At 42.3% G+C, this 14,263-nt stretch overlaps 2 protein-coding genes across 6 annotated transcripts in view; both read right to left on the bottom strand.

Annotated features, from left to right (window-relative positions):
* Positions 1 to 1,376: 1,376 nt before the first annotated feature.
* On the bottom strand, positions 1,377 to 5,221 carry LOC142895038 (extracellular calcium-sensing receptor-like). The gene is made up of 11 exons (XM_076035765.1): positions 4,983 to 5,221; positions 4,606 to 4,814; positions 4,435 to 4,526; positions 4,154 to 4,333; positions 3,844 to 4,032; positions 3,264 to 3,737; positions 2,973 to 3,182; positions 2,749 to 2,872; positions 2,468 to 2,661; positions 2,098 to 2,379; positions 1,377 to 2,027 (listed from the first exon to the last, which is right to left on the bottom strand). The coding sequence occupies exons 1-11, from the start codon at positions 5,219 to 5,221 to the stop codon at positions 1,605 to 1,607; spliced, it is 2,616 nt and encodes an 871-aa protein (XP_075891880.1). The 3' UTR covers positions 1,377 to 1,604.
* A 1,031-nt stretch (positions 5,222 to 6,252) lies between these two features.
* The window catches only part of plch1 (phospholipase C, eta 1), a 45,558-nt gene continuing 37,547 nt past the window's right edge, over positions 6,253 to 14,263 (bottom strand). For 3 of the 5 annotated variants that reach the window (XM_076036280.1, XM_076036276.1, XM_076036277.1), the window contains 7 exons: positions 13,658 to 13,782; positions 13,441 to 13,525; positions 12,549 to 12,695; positions 11,979 to 12,058; positions 11,792 to 11,851; positions 10,873 to 11,260; positions 6,253 to 10,036 (listed from right to left, as the gene is read on the bottom strand). In XM_076036280.1, the coding sequence (XP_075892395.1) occupies positions 7,320 to 10,036; positions 10,873 to 11,260; positions 11,792 to 11,851; positions 11,979 to 12,058; positions 12,549 to 12,695; positions 13,441 to 13,525; positions 13,658 to 13,782 (3,602 nt within the window). In that variant the 3' untranslated portion in view covers positions 6,253 to 7,319. Of the gene's footprint in view, positions 10,037 to 10,086; positions 10,454 to 10,872; positions 11,261 to 11,791; positions 11,852 to 11,978; positions 12,059 to 12,548; positions 12,696 to 13,440; positions 13,526 to 13,657; positions 13,783 to 14,263 lie in introns of those variants that run through there. The other 2 variants (XM_076036281.1, XM_076036278.1) reach the window with 2 other exon arrangements.

The raw sequence follows: 14,263 nt of genomic DNA on the forward strand, positions 1-14,263 counted from the left end.
ACAGAAAGGTCCCAGGTCCGGGCCCCAGAATCAAACCCACGACCTTCTTGCTGTGAGGCGGCAGCGCTAACCACTGCGCCACCGTGTCGCCTATTTTATCTTCTTAAACATTCAAAAAAACAATAGGTGGGAATAAAAAGGCCTTATAAAGTCAACCTCCTCCTCCCCACTTACATCGGATTTTGGCAAAGACATACTGTGAGTATTGTTCTAAGTACTAATAAAGCACCGTTGTATTGTTACAGGCCACTGTGTTTTACTTTTTTACATTTTACTCTGTGTTCTTCAAGGTGCAGATGATGGCTAATTGAGAACACCTGTTGTGAGTTGAGGGCAGAGCCTACTTAAGAAGTTCCCCCCCTCAAACACACTCTTTCAGACCCCTGGCACCTGCTCCAAATCCAGACAGTTAGGAATTTTGGTTCCCTTTATTTGAAACAATAAATTTGAAAAGATAAATAAAGTTCAGAGCCATTTGCAACACTACGCGACAAGAGTCAGTTTGTCACAGTCTTAGAAAAAAATCATGTTGTTAGTGTATCTCTAGCAAAATATCAAAAGTGAAAACAAAAGTTTGTGACACGGTGACGCAGTGGTTATGAATATTTCATCGCCACAAGTTTCTATTATCTGTTTTCGACAGATCTTGCTCTGTGCAGTTGGTTTACAATTTTAAAAATTCAGAAATTTGTAGATCTTCATTTTTATATGTAGGATGACAACTTTGGTAGCCCTGGTATGTAAATGTGTTGAATTAAACTAATTCTATTCTAATTATTGCACAGTCCCAAAAATGAGGTGTACAAGAAAGCACCAGAAAGTGTAAAATGACATGAAGATGAAAAACATGCACTCGCACAGGGAAGGAAAATCTTGCTGGACACAATCTGAGACCTTCTATCTTGACGCAATGGCTCTATCTAGTGGTTGTGGTTGATATTGGCTGATTTAAACGGCTTTTGAAGCAGTTCCCAGGTATTTCTTTTACATGAGATGCTGGCACAAACGTCAATAAAGTGATCAGTGACAATGAACTTTTGATTTGAAGTCAGAGACCACAGCAGATGTTTGCTGCATTCAAAAATCCAAGGCTTTAATATTTGGTTGCTGTCAGATTTTTAACTTGTACCATGCCAATGTCAAACAACTTATTGTCAACACCTGCAATAAATCACTTGCACAATCAAATTTTTTATTTTATTTTATTCAATTATTTCACGGCTAGCCCCTTGACATGTCCTATCTCATTTTCGAGAGGGTCCATACAAATAAAGACAAACATGGGAAGTAGTGAATACAAACATACTACAGAACTAATAAGCACAAATTCTTTTTTGTAAAATTCTTAGGTTGATTTGAATAAGCAGCAAATAATGGTACCCTTCACATAAATGTATGTTTGCCAGAAAAAATTAGTATGTTTTACTAGAATTTGAAATAAAAGCAGAACAATTTCTAAGACAGTCAAGACATTACCATTGGTGATCTGTGAAGACACATATCTGATTACACTGAAACTGACCATGATTAAAATAATCAGCATCACACAGGACAAAGGACCTATCAGACAATAATGACAGGGTGTCACCCCACAATCAGATTTCCTATTTGGACATCAAGTGTTTCTTGGTGTTTTTCTCAGGCCTTAGCAGAATAATGAAACATTTCGGGGCAAATATACAGAGCAGCAAACCATAGCTGGAGGCCAGGATTGCAAATATCTCCACAGCGACAACGTATTTTCCAGGAGAGCTGACGTAGGCGGGCACGAAGGCCACCCACACAGCGCAGAAGATCAGCATGCTGAAGGTGATCAACTTGGCCTCGTTGAAGTTGTCAGGGAGTTTCCGAGCGAAAAAGGCCAGAAGGAGGCAGGTGCAGGCCAGCAGGCCGATGTAGCCCAGAACCAGAGAGAAGCCCACCACTGAGGTCATAGAGCACTTCACGGTGACCTTTGACCCTTGGAAACCCAGATCCAGTTTAGGCACGGGGGGACTGAGGGACAGCCAAATGGTGCTGATGATGACCTGCATGGAAGATGAATATTCATGTAATTCGATCATAATTTTGTTGGTTACAAAACACAAAGCTTCACACCTGTATGGTTGTAAAGAAGCCCACGCTGCCCCTCTGCAGCTCTGGGCCGAACCACTTCATCATGGATCCAGCACCAGGCCGAGCAGAGTGGAAAACGGCCAGAACCACTATGGTCTTGATGAGGAGGCAGGAAACGCAGAGGACAAAGCTGATCCCAAACGCCACCTGCTGGAAGCGACAGGACCAGACTGACGGCTGACCGATGAACACCAGGGAGCACAGGAAGCACAGCTTCAGTGACACCAGGAGCAGGAAGCTGAGCTCTGAGTTGTTGGCTCGCACCTGAAGGAGAATCACACATGAAAAAAAAAAAAAGATTGAGCGGCGTATTTTTCTCTCAACTTCTAAAACCAAAGTCAAACAAACTTACAATAGGTGTGTGACGATGGTGAAGAAACACGACAAACACAGCTGCCGTCACCGTGGCGCCTGACACTGCGACTGTGGTCAGAGTAATGCCCAGAGTCTCACTGAAGGAAAGGAAATCGAGTTGGCGGGGCACACAGGTCGTCTGTTCAACGTTGGGCCAAAACTCGGGAGGACAAGGATTGCAGTGAAGAGAATCTGATGTTAAAAAAAAAGGAAAGAAATCTGATTAGAGAAAATATCAAGTGGAAAAAAAAGTGCCTTCAATTAGTTTTTGTTCCTCACCAGTGTCATTGCTTATCTCCCCTTCAGCACACAGGACACAGTCAAAGCAGCAGGGAGGTGCTCCCACCCTGTTGGCCTTTCTGGTGCCAGGAGGGCAGCTCTCACTGCACACTGATTTCGGCACCTGAACGAGAAAAAAAAAAAGCCTGTAATCACAAAATCTTGTTGATTAACTAAATTTGACAGGCCTGTATTTGTATTTTATAGGCCTCTGATCGGACGACCTGACTGGATCCGGTGCTCCACTGCACGGCCGACTCATTAAGATGGAGGTCGAAGCCGTCCACGCGGCCAACCAAAACAAGTCTGAGAGTTCCCTCAGGGCTCCTCTGCCAGTTGACAAGGTCGTATTTGGCTTTAATATCTGCTCCTTCAAAATAAAATGCATCTCCCAGCGCCGTGGTGACATTGACTTTGCTCATGTGCTGCAAAAGCTGAAAGCGGCAATCGTTAAAGGCACCACGTCTGCGTTCGATATACTTGAAATGTGAAACAGATACTACGGACACATTTACCTCCTTGGAGTGAATGTGTTTCGGGGGGAAGCAGGTGTGATTTTTCCCAGGATCAGACCCTCGGCGAGGGCAAGACAGAAGGCTGTGGAGGCCGTGGGCTGCGGCGTAAACAGCCAGGTAGACGTTGTGTTCCGCTCTCAGCTGAGAGGTGTCAGTAAAAGGATGCTGCACCTCCTTCAGAGACTCTGCACCCGTGCAGGGTGGCAGAGATGCTGTTTGAAGCAAGCGCTCAGCGCCGGAAAAAGCAGAATCTGCATTGCATTTGAACTCTCTTTGCCAGAGTTCGGCTAAGAAGCGGTCAAAGGGACGAGACACCGGGTGCAGGCTTCGGAGATAATTTTCAAATCCGGGAATTGGTGAACTTTGAATGGCCACTCCCAGGACACCAGCCAGCACCTCGGAGATTGCAGGATCCTGTAGAAGATGCTCACTCGTGCTCCAGGACTCACTGGCTAGAAACTGTTTGCCAGTTACCTAGAATGAAGGAATATAGACTAATAGGATAGTGGGGGTGTGTAGAAATATTTCTCTGTTCTGTATCCCTTAACCTATTAATAAAAAGAAAATACAGCTTGCTCACATTTCTTCTTGCCAGCTCCAGAATTATTGTCTTGACGTCAGTATACCAGGAAAAGATGAGAATCACGCTGGCAGTGGAAGATTCTATCGTGAGCGCTGCCCGTTTGGCATCGATCGCAATTGTTTCTCTGCTGAACATTTCAATGTATTCCAAACACACTCCGCGGCCCCGTATTTCTTTCTGGAACGCCTTTAAATGAGGTGGTTGTCATGTATTTTACTTTTCGCCGAGTAAACATGATACAAATGAAACTCTCAGCACATTTTCACTCAATTTCCAGTATCCAAAAACTGAAAATGAGAAGCACTACCTGTATCGCCAGGCGACCGTAATCAGTGTTCACGGCCACTGCTCCGATCCAGTTCCAGTGAAAGCGCATGGCCAGTCTTGCCATTGCCCGAGCTTGGTAAACATCGCTGGGGATTGTTCTGAAGAAGTTGGAAAACTTTCTTCTGTCACTCAAACAGGGACAGCTAGCCATGAAGCTGATCTAAGTGGACAATACAGAAATGTCTTTTCAAATGGTTACTTTTTAGAGACGCAGAGAATTCACGTTACCCTTTTTTATTTTTCCATTTATGCAAAACTCACAATTGGCACGGAAAAGGGCATCAACATACTGGACAGCAGGATGCCTGTTGATGATGCTGCGCCACCAATGACCAGCGGAACAGGCTTATCCCCTGCAGGATGAAAACAAATGAAAGAAGTGAGTTACCCTCCTTTCAACATGGCACAAAATTACACCAGGTCATGAGATACCTGCGCTCTCATGAGGAGCTGTTAGGTTGCAGCTGTTTGTGTCGCCAGCCACCAGCGTCAGTGCATGTCCCAGCGCCCAGGGATAACGACTGCAGCTATCAAACACGTGGTAGCCCAATTTCACTCCCGGCAGTAGAGTGCTATCGCGATTGATTTCTTCCAACGCGAAAGCCATGGCGTACATATATTTTAATCCTTGTACGTCAAACCTGAGGTCATGAGAGGGTAAAAGGAAAAGGAAAGTAAAAAAAAACATGGCTATAAATGTTTAAAAATCTTTTAACGTGGACAATAATAATGCTATTAGCCTTTTTGTCATTTTTTTCTGAATTATCTAAATTTAAAATAATTCCACAAATGCCGTTAGGACGTTTTACCCAGTGCAAGGTTTGTGAAGAGGTTTTGCAGTGAAGTTGTGCCGCTCTCTTGACTCAGCATAATGTATCGGGAAAAGTCCACCGAGAATCACGTCCCCATCCTGAAAGAGGCTCTTGTCACTCAGCGCACCCCAGCTGAAGCACAGCGATGCCTGAACCACCCCCAGGCCCGCTGCACCCAGACCCAGCTGAGTGGTCAGGGAGGACCATGGAGTGAGGAGCCACAAAAACCAAGACATAGATGCAATGGCAGCAGCTCTGAACACACGGGAGTAAGCACAGTCATGACGTGACATGGTATAGACATGATTCTTAAAGCTGTCTCATCATTAACTGTTGACATGAAAAATAAACATTTACCTCATACAAAAGATTCAACAGTCCTTATTCCAATCACTGTGGCGTCATCAAAGTTAAGTCGAAGAGAAATTGCACAGATTTCCAGATGGAATTTCCTTTGGTTGAAAAGCTTGAACTGGAGGAGAGCCTACGAATTTGGAAAAGGAAATCTTGACCCAAGCAAACCTGCTACCCTTGTGCACCAGTGAAGTGCTGATGTGAGTATTTATAATTGGTGTGAAGTGTTTTGCCAGGGTGTAAAACTGATGACACAAGCATCCTACAACCGCCAATGACTCCTCTCAAGTGTGATGTCGGAAAAACAATTGAAAGGCAAACGAGTAATTAGCGTCTGCAAAGTCGAGATTGGTGTGTGTGTGTGTGTGTGTGTGTGTGTGTGTGTGTGTGTGTGTGTGTGTGTGTGTGTGTGTGTGTGTGTGTGTGTGTGTGTGTGTGTGTGTGTGTGTTTGGGCTAGTCAGTGACTCACATGTAAATGTAAACACATGCAAATGTGTGCGTGTGTGTGTGTGTGTGTTTGTCATTCAAGTGACCCAGCACTACTGAGATAGCGATTAACAAGTGACATTTTTTTGGCTGCTCTACATCAATATTAATGAGCTTTGAGATCACATCAGTTTCAAAGGCAATCAGGCAGCTTTAATTTGTCGATTTCAGTGAAATATGGCACTGAGATTGATCCATTAAGCTTAACCAAGAGTAAGTTGCAGTCAGCACAGGGAATTGTATACTCAGAGCAACAGGTGTGCCGTTTATGAGCAATTACATCCTATTTTGATGAATGCAGCATGTGAGGATAGATGCAGCTATTTTATGAGTTACATTACACTGACTTAGAGTGTGAGCTTCTGTCTTCATTTATCATTTATCACTATATCCCCTTGAATATAACAAACAAAAAACATGACAATGTTGGAATCAAATATTTTTATTGCATTGGTAGGAAAATGCTCACAGTCCTCCAATGAGCAACAGTACAAAGAAAAAAGGATGGTACACACTGAAACAATACAGAAAACTGGTGTCTTGCCACCCTTCCTTCATCTGTTTCTCTCTTCTGGCCACCAAGTTATCAAAAATAAAATAACCATAACCAGCAAGATTTCTTTTCAGTCAGTATCAAAGCAATTATAAAAATAAAAACCATTTAAACTCCAAATCTTCAAAATCAGCTCTGTTTTTAATCTTAAAAATCATACAGAAACAAGTCCAAAAACAGATGCCGATACAAACAAGCACTTGTTCTCTGTTGTTCCCAGTGCCACTATTTATTTTGGTGAAACTGTGGACGGATGATGCAACATCTATTGTATAAACTGGTGCATAGTCATGCCTGACATGTTCAAAGGTAACATGCACAAACAATGTCGGATTTGCTGTCAAGTGGGACCCATCTCAGATGGCAATGACAGGAATATCTACGCATGACGCACATAAAGGAATACCGTTAAAATATAGGAAGACTTACAATTCAATCTTTGAAAATGTGAATCCTATCTATTAAATGTGAACACATTCAAAGAAAGACACCGCATCCCTCTTTGTTTAAAACTCTACTTCTTTTTTTTTTTTTTGCTTCATTGTCAATGTACAAAGTTCAGACCTTACATCACAGGGACAAAGTTTACAAGCATATGTAAAATCAGTCTACGATCCATTTTTAGGAAAATTAAGTTCCCCAAAAAAGACATTTATACATTAAGCAGATAACAGACATTACACTGCCAGACCAGAAAGACCATCACTATTGAAAAGTTGACATTTCATACAGGAAATTCATGCTTTCAGATCCATTGACGGATTAAATTAAACATGATGTTTCAGTTACATTGTACAGAAAGTTTACTTCTCTTGAAATCGCCCAGACATACAAGTCCACACACCGAAACAAACAAGAACAACCTTTTTATGTTCTTTAGCTTCCTGCTTTTGGTGTTATTAAAAAGCATCAGAGATGTGCTTTTAATGTCACTGGAGAGCTACAGTCTGAGCAGGAAGTAGACCTCAGGCTCTGATGCAGAGTGGTTGGACTCAGCTACTGGGAAGGAGTCATCTGTATAGAACCGATCTCTGTAATGATCTCCGTTTCCATAGTGTAATGACGTGCAAGCTCCTTCGGGGAGTCCCCTGTCCTCCAGCTGACCAAGGTAGCCTGCGATGTAGGACCCAGTCGAGTGTCTGTTGGGTGGCGGATTCTGTGAGGTTGGTTTATGCCTTAACACTACTCCGCCAACGCTGGAACTGTTACTGTTCGTTGTGACACCAGTCCGAGGCTTTAGGGCCTCTTGTTGTCTCTCACGGGCACGGCTGTTGATGTGGCGTACCCTGCTCTGACTCCTGGATGATAATCGCCGTGTGAGTGGTGGAGGGGAATCGTCAATGTCCCTGGGAGAGGGAGCTGGACTCAAAGCCTGTGGTTGTGATTGCTGGGGTCCCGGTTCCAGATGCAGCTGTGGTGGCTGTGGCCTTTCTCTGTCAATATCATCCCTCTCTAGACTGACCAATTTACGGAGCTGCTCTGTAAGTGGATCACATGACTGTGATTGGAAGGTTCCATCGCCCATAGCCTTCCTCCTTTGCTGCCTCATATGAGGTGTGATGAAACTACGACTAATAATGCGGTATTTACTCTGGAAGTTGCATGATATATCTTCAGAGGTCAAGTCTCCTAAGGACTTGGACTTGCACGGACTTGGGACGGTGGGGTCTATGACAGCAGACAAAGATTTTACCGGTAAAGGACTTTCATTTGAGTGCTTTGAAATTATCGATTCAAGCTGTGAGTGGTGCCTCATATTGTTGAGAGAGATGGGCGGGGTCCATTGTTGCTTTGGGGTGGATGAATTTATTTGTTTTTGGTAGTGTGCCTGGGTGTTTTGGGGAGCGGGAGATTCTGGATGGGGTGTAAAGCAGCCATAGTTTAAGTGACTGTACACTGCATTTGAGTCTGAAGAAGGAGAGCATACCCTTCCGTCTTTGGAAAAGTCGTTGGCAAATACCGGACTTTGACCAGTGAGGTTTTCAGTGGAAGAGAAACCATTGCGAGGGCAACTGACTTGTTCTCTTTCTATTTGCCTATATCTTGGACTATCTTGATGTGACCGACTTGGGGTCTGGCTACACTTATAGTTGCTCTGCTGTGTGTAGAGATTCTTGATGTCTCTGCTGTTGTGGAAAAGCTCGGGATTTCTCTGAGGAATGGGGTAGCTGTTCTGACGCAACGGACTAGGGTTGGAGGGTCTACAGTTGAGAGTTTGTCTTGGAAAGGGTGAACGATAAGATATATTCTGGTTTTGTTGATGGTTGTGCACATGACCATGCACTGGGGAGAGACCGGGTGAAAAATCGAACTGTGATCCATATGACACACCCTGTTTTTGATAGTCAGAGCAGGAATATTGCTGCTTTTGCAGGGAGACGTTGCGAGTGGGCTCTTCATTTTGGTAAATGGCATTTTGTTTGGTAGGGCTTAGGTGTTCATCCTGTTGGCTCGCATGCCTCGACATGATGGAAGAGATTTCTAGTGGGTCCTCATCTACATTTATCTCTACTTCTGCAAAAGCATGATGTGCTGCATTAGGGCGGAAATGGTAAAAGTCACCGTTTACAGGGGAACTGATGTATCTTTGAGAATGGCCTAGTTCCCTCTCCAGTGAAGGAGTTGGGGGATCGAACACTTCCTCATAAATTCTCTCCTCCACCTCCTCGATGTCTTCACTCCCACCCCTTTTTGTGAGCCTATCATCCCATCTCACATGTTGCTCTCTCCTCAAGCCCTGAACTGACTTCACTGGGGAGGACCTTGAACTGCTGGAGGGTGTGCTCTCCAAAGTGTCTGCCTGAACAAGGACTGTCTTTTTATTTAGGTTGTATACTGATACAGGCAACAGTACTTCCTCATCCAAAATGGTGTAGACCTCTTCAAGCTCTGCAGTTTCTGGGCTCGATAAGCTCGCACAAGCAACTGTTTTGGTCTGGAAAGGAGTTTCATGGTTGACATGATTTGTTTTTGGAGCAACCTTTTGGGGACTAGATATAAGTTTCTTGTGAGCAGATGCAGTGTTGGTATTGAGGGGGTAACTGGAAGCTTGAAGCTCTTTAGGAGTGGTAGGTTTGGCATTCGAGAGACAAAGTGAGGTCTCTCCATGAGAAATTGCTGTATGGTCACTTTTGTTCACAGTGCTTTCAAAATGGCCAATCAAAGCTGAGATAGACCCACATGTGTCTTCCTCATTGCTTGAGGAAACGGCATCAATGAGCCTGGATATGGTGCTCTCTTGCAATGAGCCAGGACTCTTCAGATTACAATCGAAACTGACAGGGGAGAGAGGGGCAGCGGAAGAAGGGGCAGAGGAGGAGGATGAGGAGACGGATGGTGCAACAGTAAATGATGTGCTGTTTGAAGAGGTTTCTGGTTTGTCTGATTTCGTCAGGCAGCTTTTTGCAGGGAATATCACTGATCCTTGGGAGGTTTTGTTTGATTTGCTGGCAATACTAACATCTGGTTGGTAATTAGCGTAATGCTGTTCCTTTCTAGCTTCCTCTCTTCCAATAACCAGATAGGAAGTCTCCTCCTCTGATTTGTCAAATTCTTTGGGTCTCTTGTTGGAAGGGGAGAGGGCATTAGGGACAATGGAGAGAGACTGAATGAAAGGGTCCAAAGAAGAAGACCTGGGTCTGTTGAAGGGTGAAGCACCTGTGAGAACAGATGAATGAAAAAAAGAATATTAGTAAAGAAACAGACAGCAGTCAGCTCTTGCCGTTGTACATCAAGCATAACAACAACCAAATGAGAATGATTAACAGTCCAGCCAATACAAGGCAATAGCATTACACAGACAAATGGATCACCAAGTGCAACTGTGAAGGGGAAGCTGGAAGATGAGGTTGTGGAGCTCTTATTTTGCTCCACATTTGCTTTGGTCAGATTAGGAAAAAGATGGTAAAATGAGATCGGTTTGGTCAATGGGATCAAAGACACAGCAATATATTTCCAGACCACTTTGGGACAAAATACACTGGGTGGACGCAATACGGGCACGTTTTTGGACAATGCAACCTTCGGACAGAGGTATTTTAAATTACCTGTCGGAATATCCTAGTCACTTCTCTACTATAAAGAAGCACAACAAATGAAGATGGGACAGAAAAGGCATGTTAAGGCATCTTGGAGAGAAGGCTGCAGTTAGTTCACATGGCTACTGTACAAGGTTTTAGAAACTTGTAGCAGGGTACGTGAAGCAAAGCAGAAAAGTTAAATGAGAAATCAGTGTCTTCCATTTATCAATTTATAATGCAAGATGAAGATAAGGCCAAGAATAAGGAGGAAAAAGTGCTTTGTTTTGCAGTTTAAAGAACATGAACTCATCCAATTTGGTGATGTCCAGTTTAAGAATAGTCAAACAGTAAATTATTACATTAAAAAAATCACAGACTTAAAAAAGAAGATATGTATGATATAGCTTAAACATATCTAAAAATAAATAAATAAATAATGCTTTTTAATTAATAAATAAATTATAAAGTACCCACCAATAACAGTATCTGCACCCATGTGCTGCTGCTCCTTGTCTGGCGAGCAGATGGACAGCCGCTCTTTCAAAAGCCTGTCGAGGGGCATGGAAATAGGCCTGTGGGTGAGAGGCGCTCGCGGCTGCAGACGCCTCTCCACCACTTCCTCCTTCCCTGACGTGCCCTCATCTCCCATCATTGCATCCATGCCATTCCTTTGGTCTGATATGGAAGCAACCGACTCAGACAGCGGCATCTTGGTTTTCTTGCGGCCTTTCGCCGGCGCGCTGGCTGTGCGCCGCAAGAGGTGATCGCTGAACGAGCGTTTCCGAGGACCACCCGAATTCGTGTCCACGGAGTATTTGGAGGAGCGTTTGAATAAACCCCGAATGCCTCGCAGCTGGTGACCCTGGGTGCATAACAGACAGGACAGGAAAAAAATATATTAAATCCTCAAATCAACAAAGAGGAAAGATTTGCGGCACGTCATGCAGCTGTTTCTCATGGATTTCTTCTTACATGTGCACGTATCAACAAGAACAAGATGAAACATAGTTTACAGCAGCAATGTAGGAGGATTAATATGCTCTGATGATTATCTCAGAGACTGAAAGGCTATATATGCACTTAAAAGAGTGCAAGTATCCTTTCTGAGCACACAAAACAATGGCATGTCTTTTTGTGAAGTGCCTATAGGTGGCACCCTTATTCCTCAATTCCTCATGCCACAACACTGCCAGACGCCACGGTGGATTAGGCATGCATCCTCAGATTGCATATTATTACATAACTGTGACAAATGAAGCAAGCGCAGTTGAATAGAATGGCCTGAAAATGGCAATCAAGTGGCTGCAGACATGGCTGAACACAAACTGCTCGCTTGCATCATGCATTGTTTGTTTGCATGCAGCACCACACACGACCTGGGACACCAGGATACCTTGTTAGATCCCAGAAAGTGCATTATGGTAAAGCTGGGGTTCAGGACAAGAGGGCTCCACTAAAAAGACAAAGGATTCAGGGAGCAGAGCTTAAACAGATTGACTCTTGTTGTTTACCTCCAAGACGTAATCTCAGAAGGGCTGATGGGAACGCTGCGACCAAAACCAGGACAACGTGGCGCTTACCTTCCCATAGACGTCATGCACTGAGACGTGCACAAAGATGGAAGCCTCTGTCAGCCCTTCCAGGTAAACGTGTCTGTAGCCTGTTGTTGGAAAACAAAGGACAAGGCATCTGATTCGCTAATGAGTCACAAAAGGAAAGCGTGTGACATCCGTCTGGTGGTTTTAGTGAAGCTGTATGAGGATGACAGCGAAGATACCCAGATCACAGGCTTTTACACAGACACATTCACACACAACATACAACACGTATACCTATTTCAAAATAAAGCAAGGGGTACCACATAAAATGTCAAGAAGTCTGTTTTATGACATCTAAAAAACAACAACACATATTTACTGCTTTTTTAAAGATCCATTTTATAAAAAAAAATTCAAATGTTTAGTTCTCACTTTTTCACAATTAATTGTCTTTTAAAAAAAAAAAAGTGAATCTCAGTGAAAACACATATTTTGCATTAGTGACGATTTGTCGACAATTTCGAAAAAGTGTAGCAAGCAAAATATGTATGATAGTAAGGATACGTGCACACACACAAATGCTTTTCTAATAATAATAGATTCAGCACAAACCAGGCATCAAACTGGTGAAGGCAACCGTCCGTTGACCAATAAAGTCGCGTCCGATGGGGTCATGGTCCCAGACAAGGAAGCGCACTAAAACCACCTCAGCCATGTGAAGTGTGAAGGACAGAGTCTCCTCCCATACTGGATTAAAACCTGGAAATAATATGGTTAGGGTTTTTTATTTATTTATCCTGAGTAATTGATGTTACAAACAATGTTATAAATCATTCTGCAGTGTATTTATGTATGCATCACTTATAAAAGGTTAAAAAAAAAAAAAAAAAAGAGAGATAAGACAAATATGAAGCTTGCTTTGCTTTGCTTTGCAGACAATGAAAATATCTGCAAAATACGACAACGGAATGTCTTGATGTATCAACATGCAACATGTTCCTTCAGAAGTAAAGGGTCTATAATATAGTTTGTAGCCATTTCCTAAACAATATAATGTTCCATCAAGTAATGACATGTAAAGACTGATTTCATGGCTGCCATGAAACCAGTTTAATCAGATAATATATTCTGAGTTCAGCCATGACTCATTTAATGTTGCCATCTGTGTCACGTCAAAACAAAGATGTTTGGGAATGAACAAAATGAGATTTTGCATCCTCTTGGAGTTTCTGGAGAAAAAAACAAAACAAAACTTTTTTGTTTTTGTTGTTTTGTTTTTGTTTTTTTCAAATGTGCTACTTGTGTCTGCAGAAAAAGTAGCAGCTATTGTCTTTGTTTAGTTTTTTTTTTCACCTGAAAATTGAAAATTGATTAACATGATCATCATGTTAATCAAATTTCAATTGCCATCCTGGTTTGTTTGTTTTTCCTTTGCAACAAGGACCTTCAAGTAATTAATGTGAAGCATTCTCATGGTGACAAAATCAGCCAGCGCTTGACTAACCGTTGTCATCCACAACTCGCGTCTGCTCCTTGCAGCAGTCGATGGGCAAACCGATGATCTCCACCTCCACAAACGGATCAATGATCTGATGGACGGGAAGGCAGCGCGAGTTCTAGTAAGTACCGTGTTGAGCTGTGATGCTGCATTACATGTCAGACAAGGTAAAAGAAATACAGAGAATGTGTGTTGGTTTTTATGTGTTTTGGTGTGTTTGTACCTCTCCACGGTCACCCAGCATGGAGTCTGGTGGTTTGGGCAGCTGCTGACCACTGATGATCTTCAGAACGAGTTGCTTCTTGGGATAGGCAGGAAGCGGGTCGTCACTGAATGGATTAAATGAGCCTAGAAGGAGACGACGCGGTAGAGGAAAGCTTTTCATATAAGTCACCACTCAGTCCTGACATTAAATCCATATAAATCTATATATATACATATATATACATCTATATGTATATATATAGATGTATATGTAGATGTATATACATATATATATATATATATATACATATATATATGTATATACATATATATACTCTATATATGTATGTATATATACATATGTATGTATATATATATATATATATATATATATATATATATATATATATATATATATATATATATATATATATATATATATATATATATATATATATATATATATATATATATATATATATATATATGTGTGCATATATATATATATATATATATATATATATATATGCACACATATATATATATATATATATATGTACGTGTGTGTGTATATATACACTCAGAGGTCCCGCCAACCTCTCAGTGGTTGCTTCATGCTCACAGT

This window comes from Nelusetta ayraudi, unplaced genomic scaffold, assembly GCF_046127955.1.
Source record: "Nelusetta ayraudi isolate G7.1 ecotype Tasmania unplaced genomic scaffold, CSIRO-AGI_Nayr_v1 ptg000048l, whole genome shotgun sequence".
Lineage (NCBI taxonomy): Eukaryota > Metazoa > Chordata > Actinopteri > Tetraodontiformes > Monacanthidae > Nelusetta > Nelusetta ayraudi.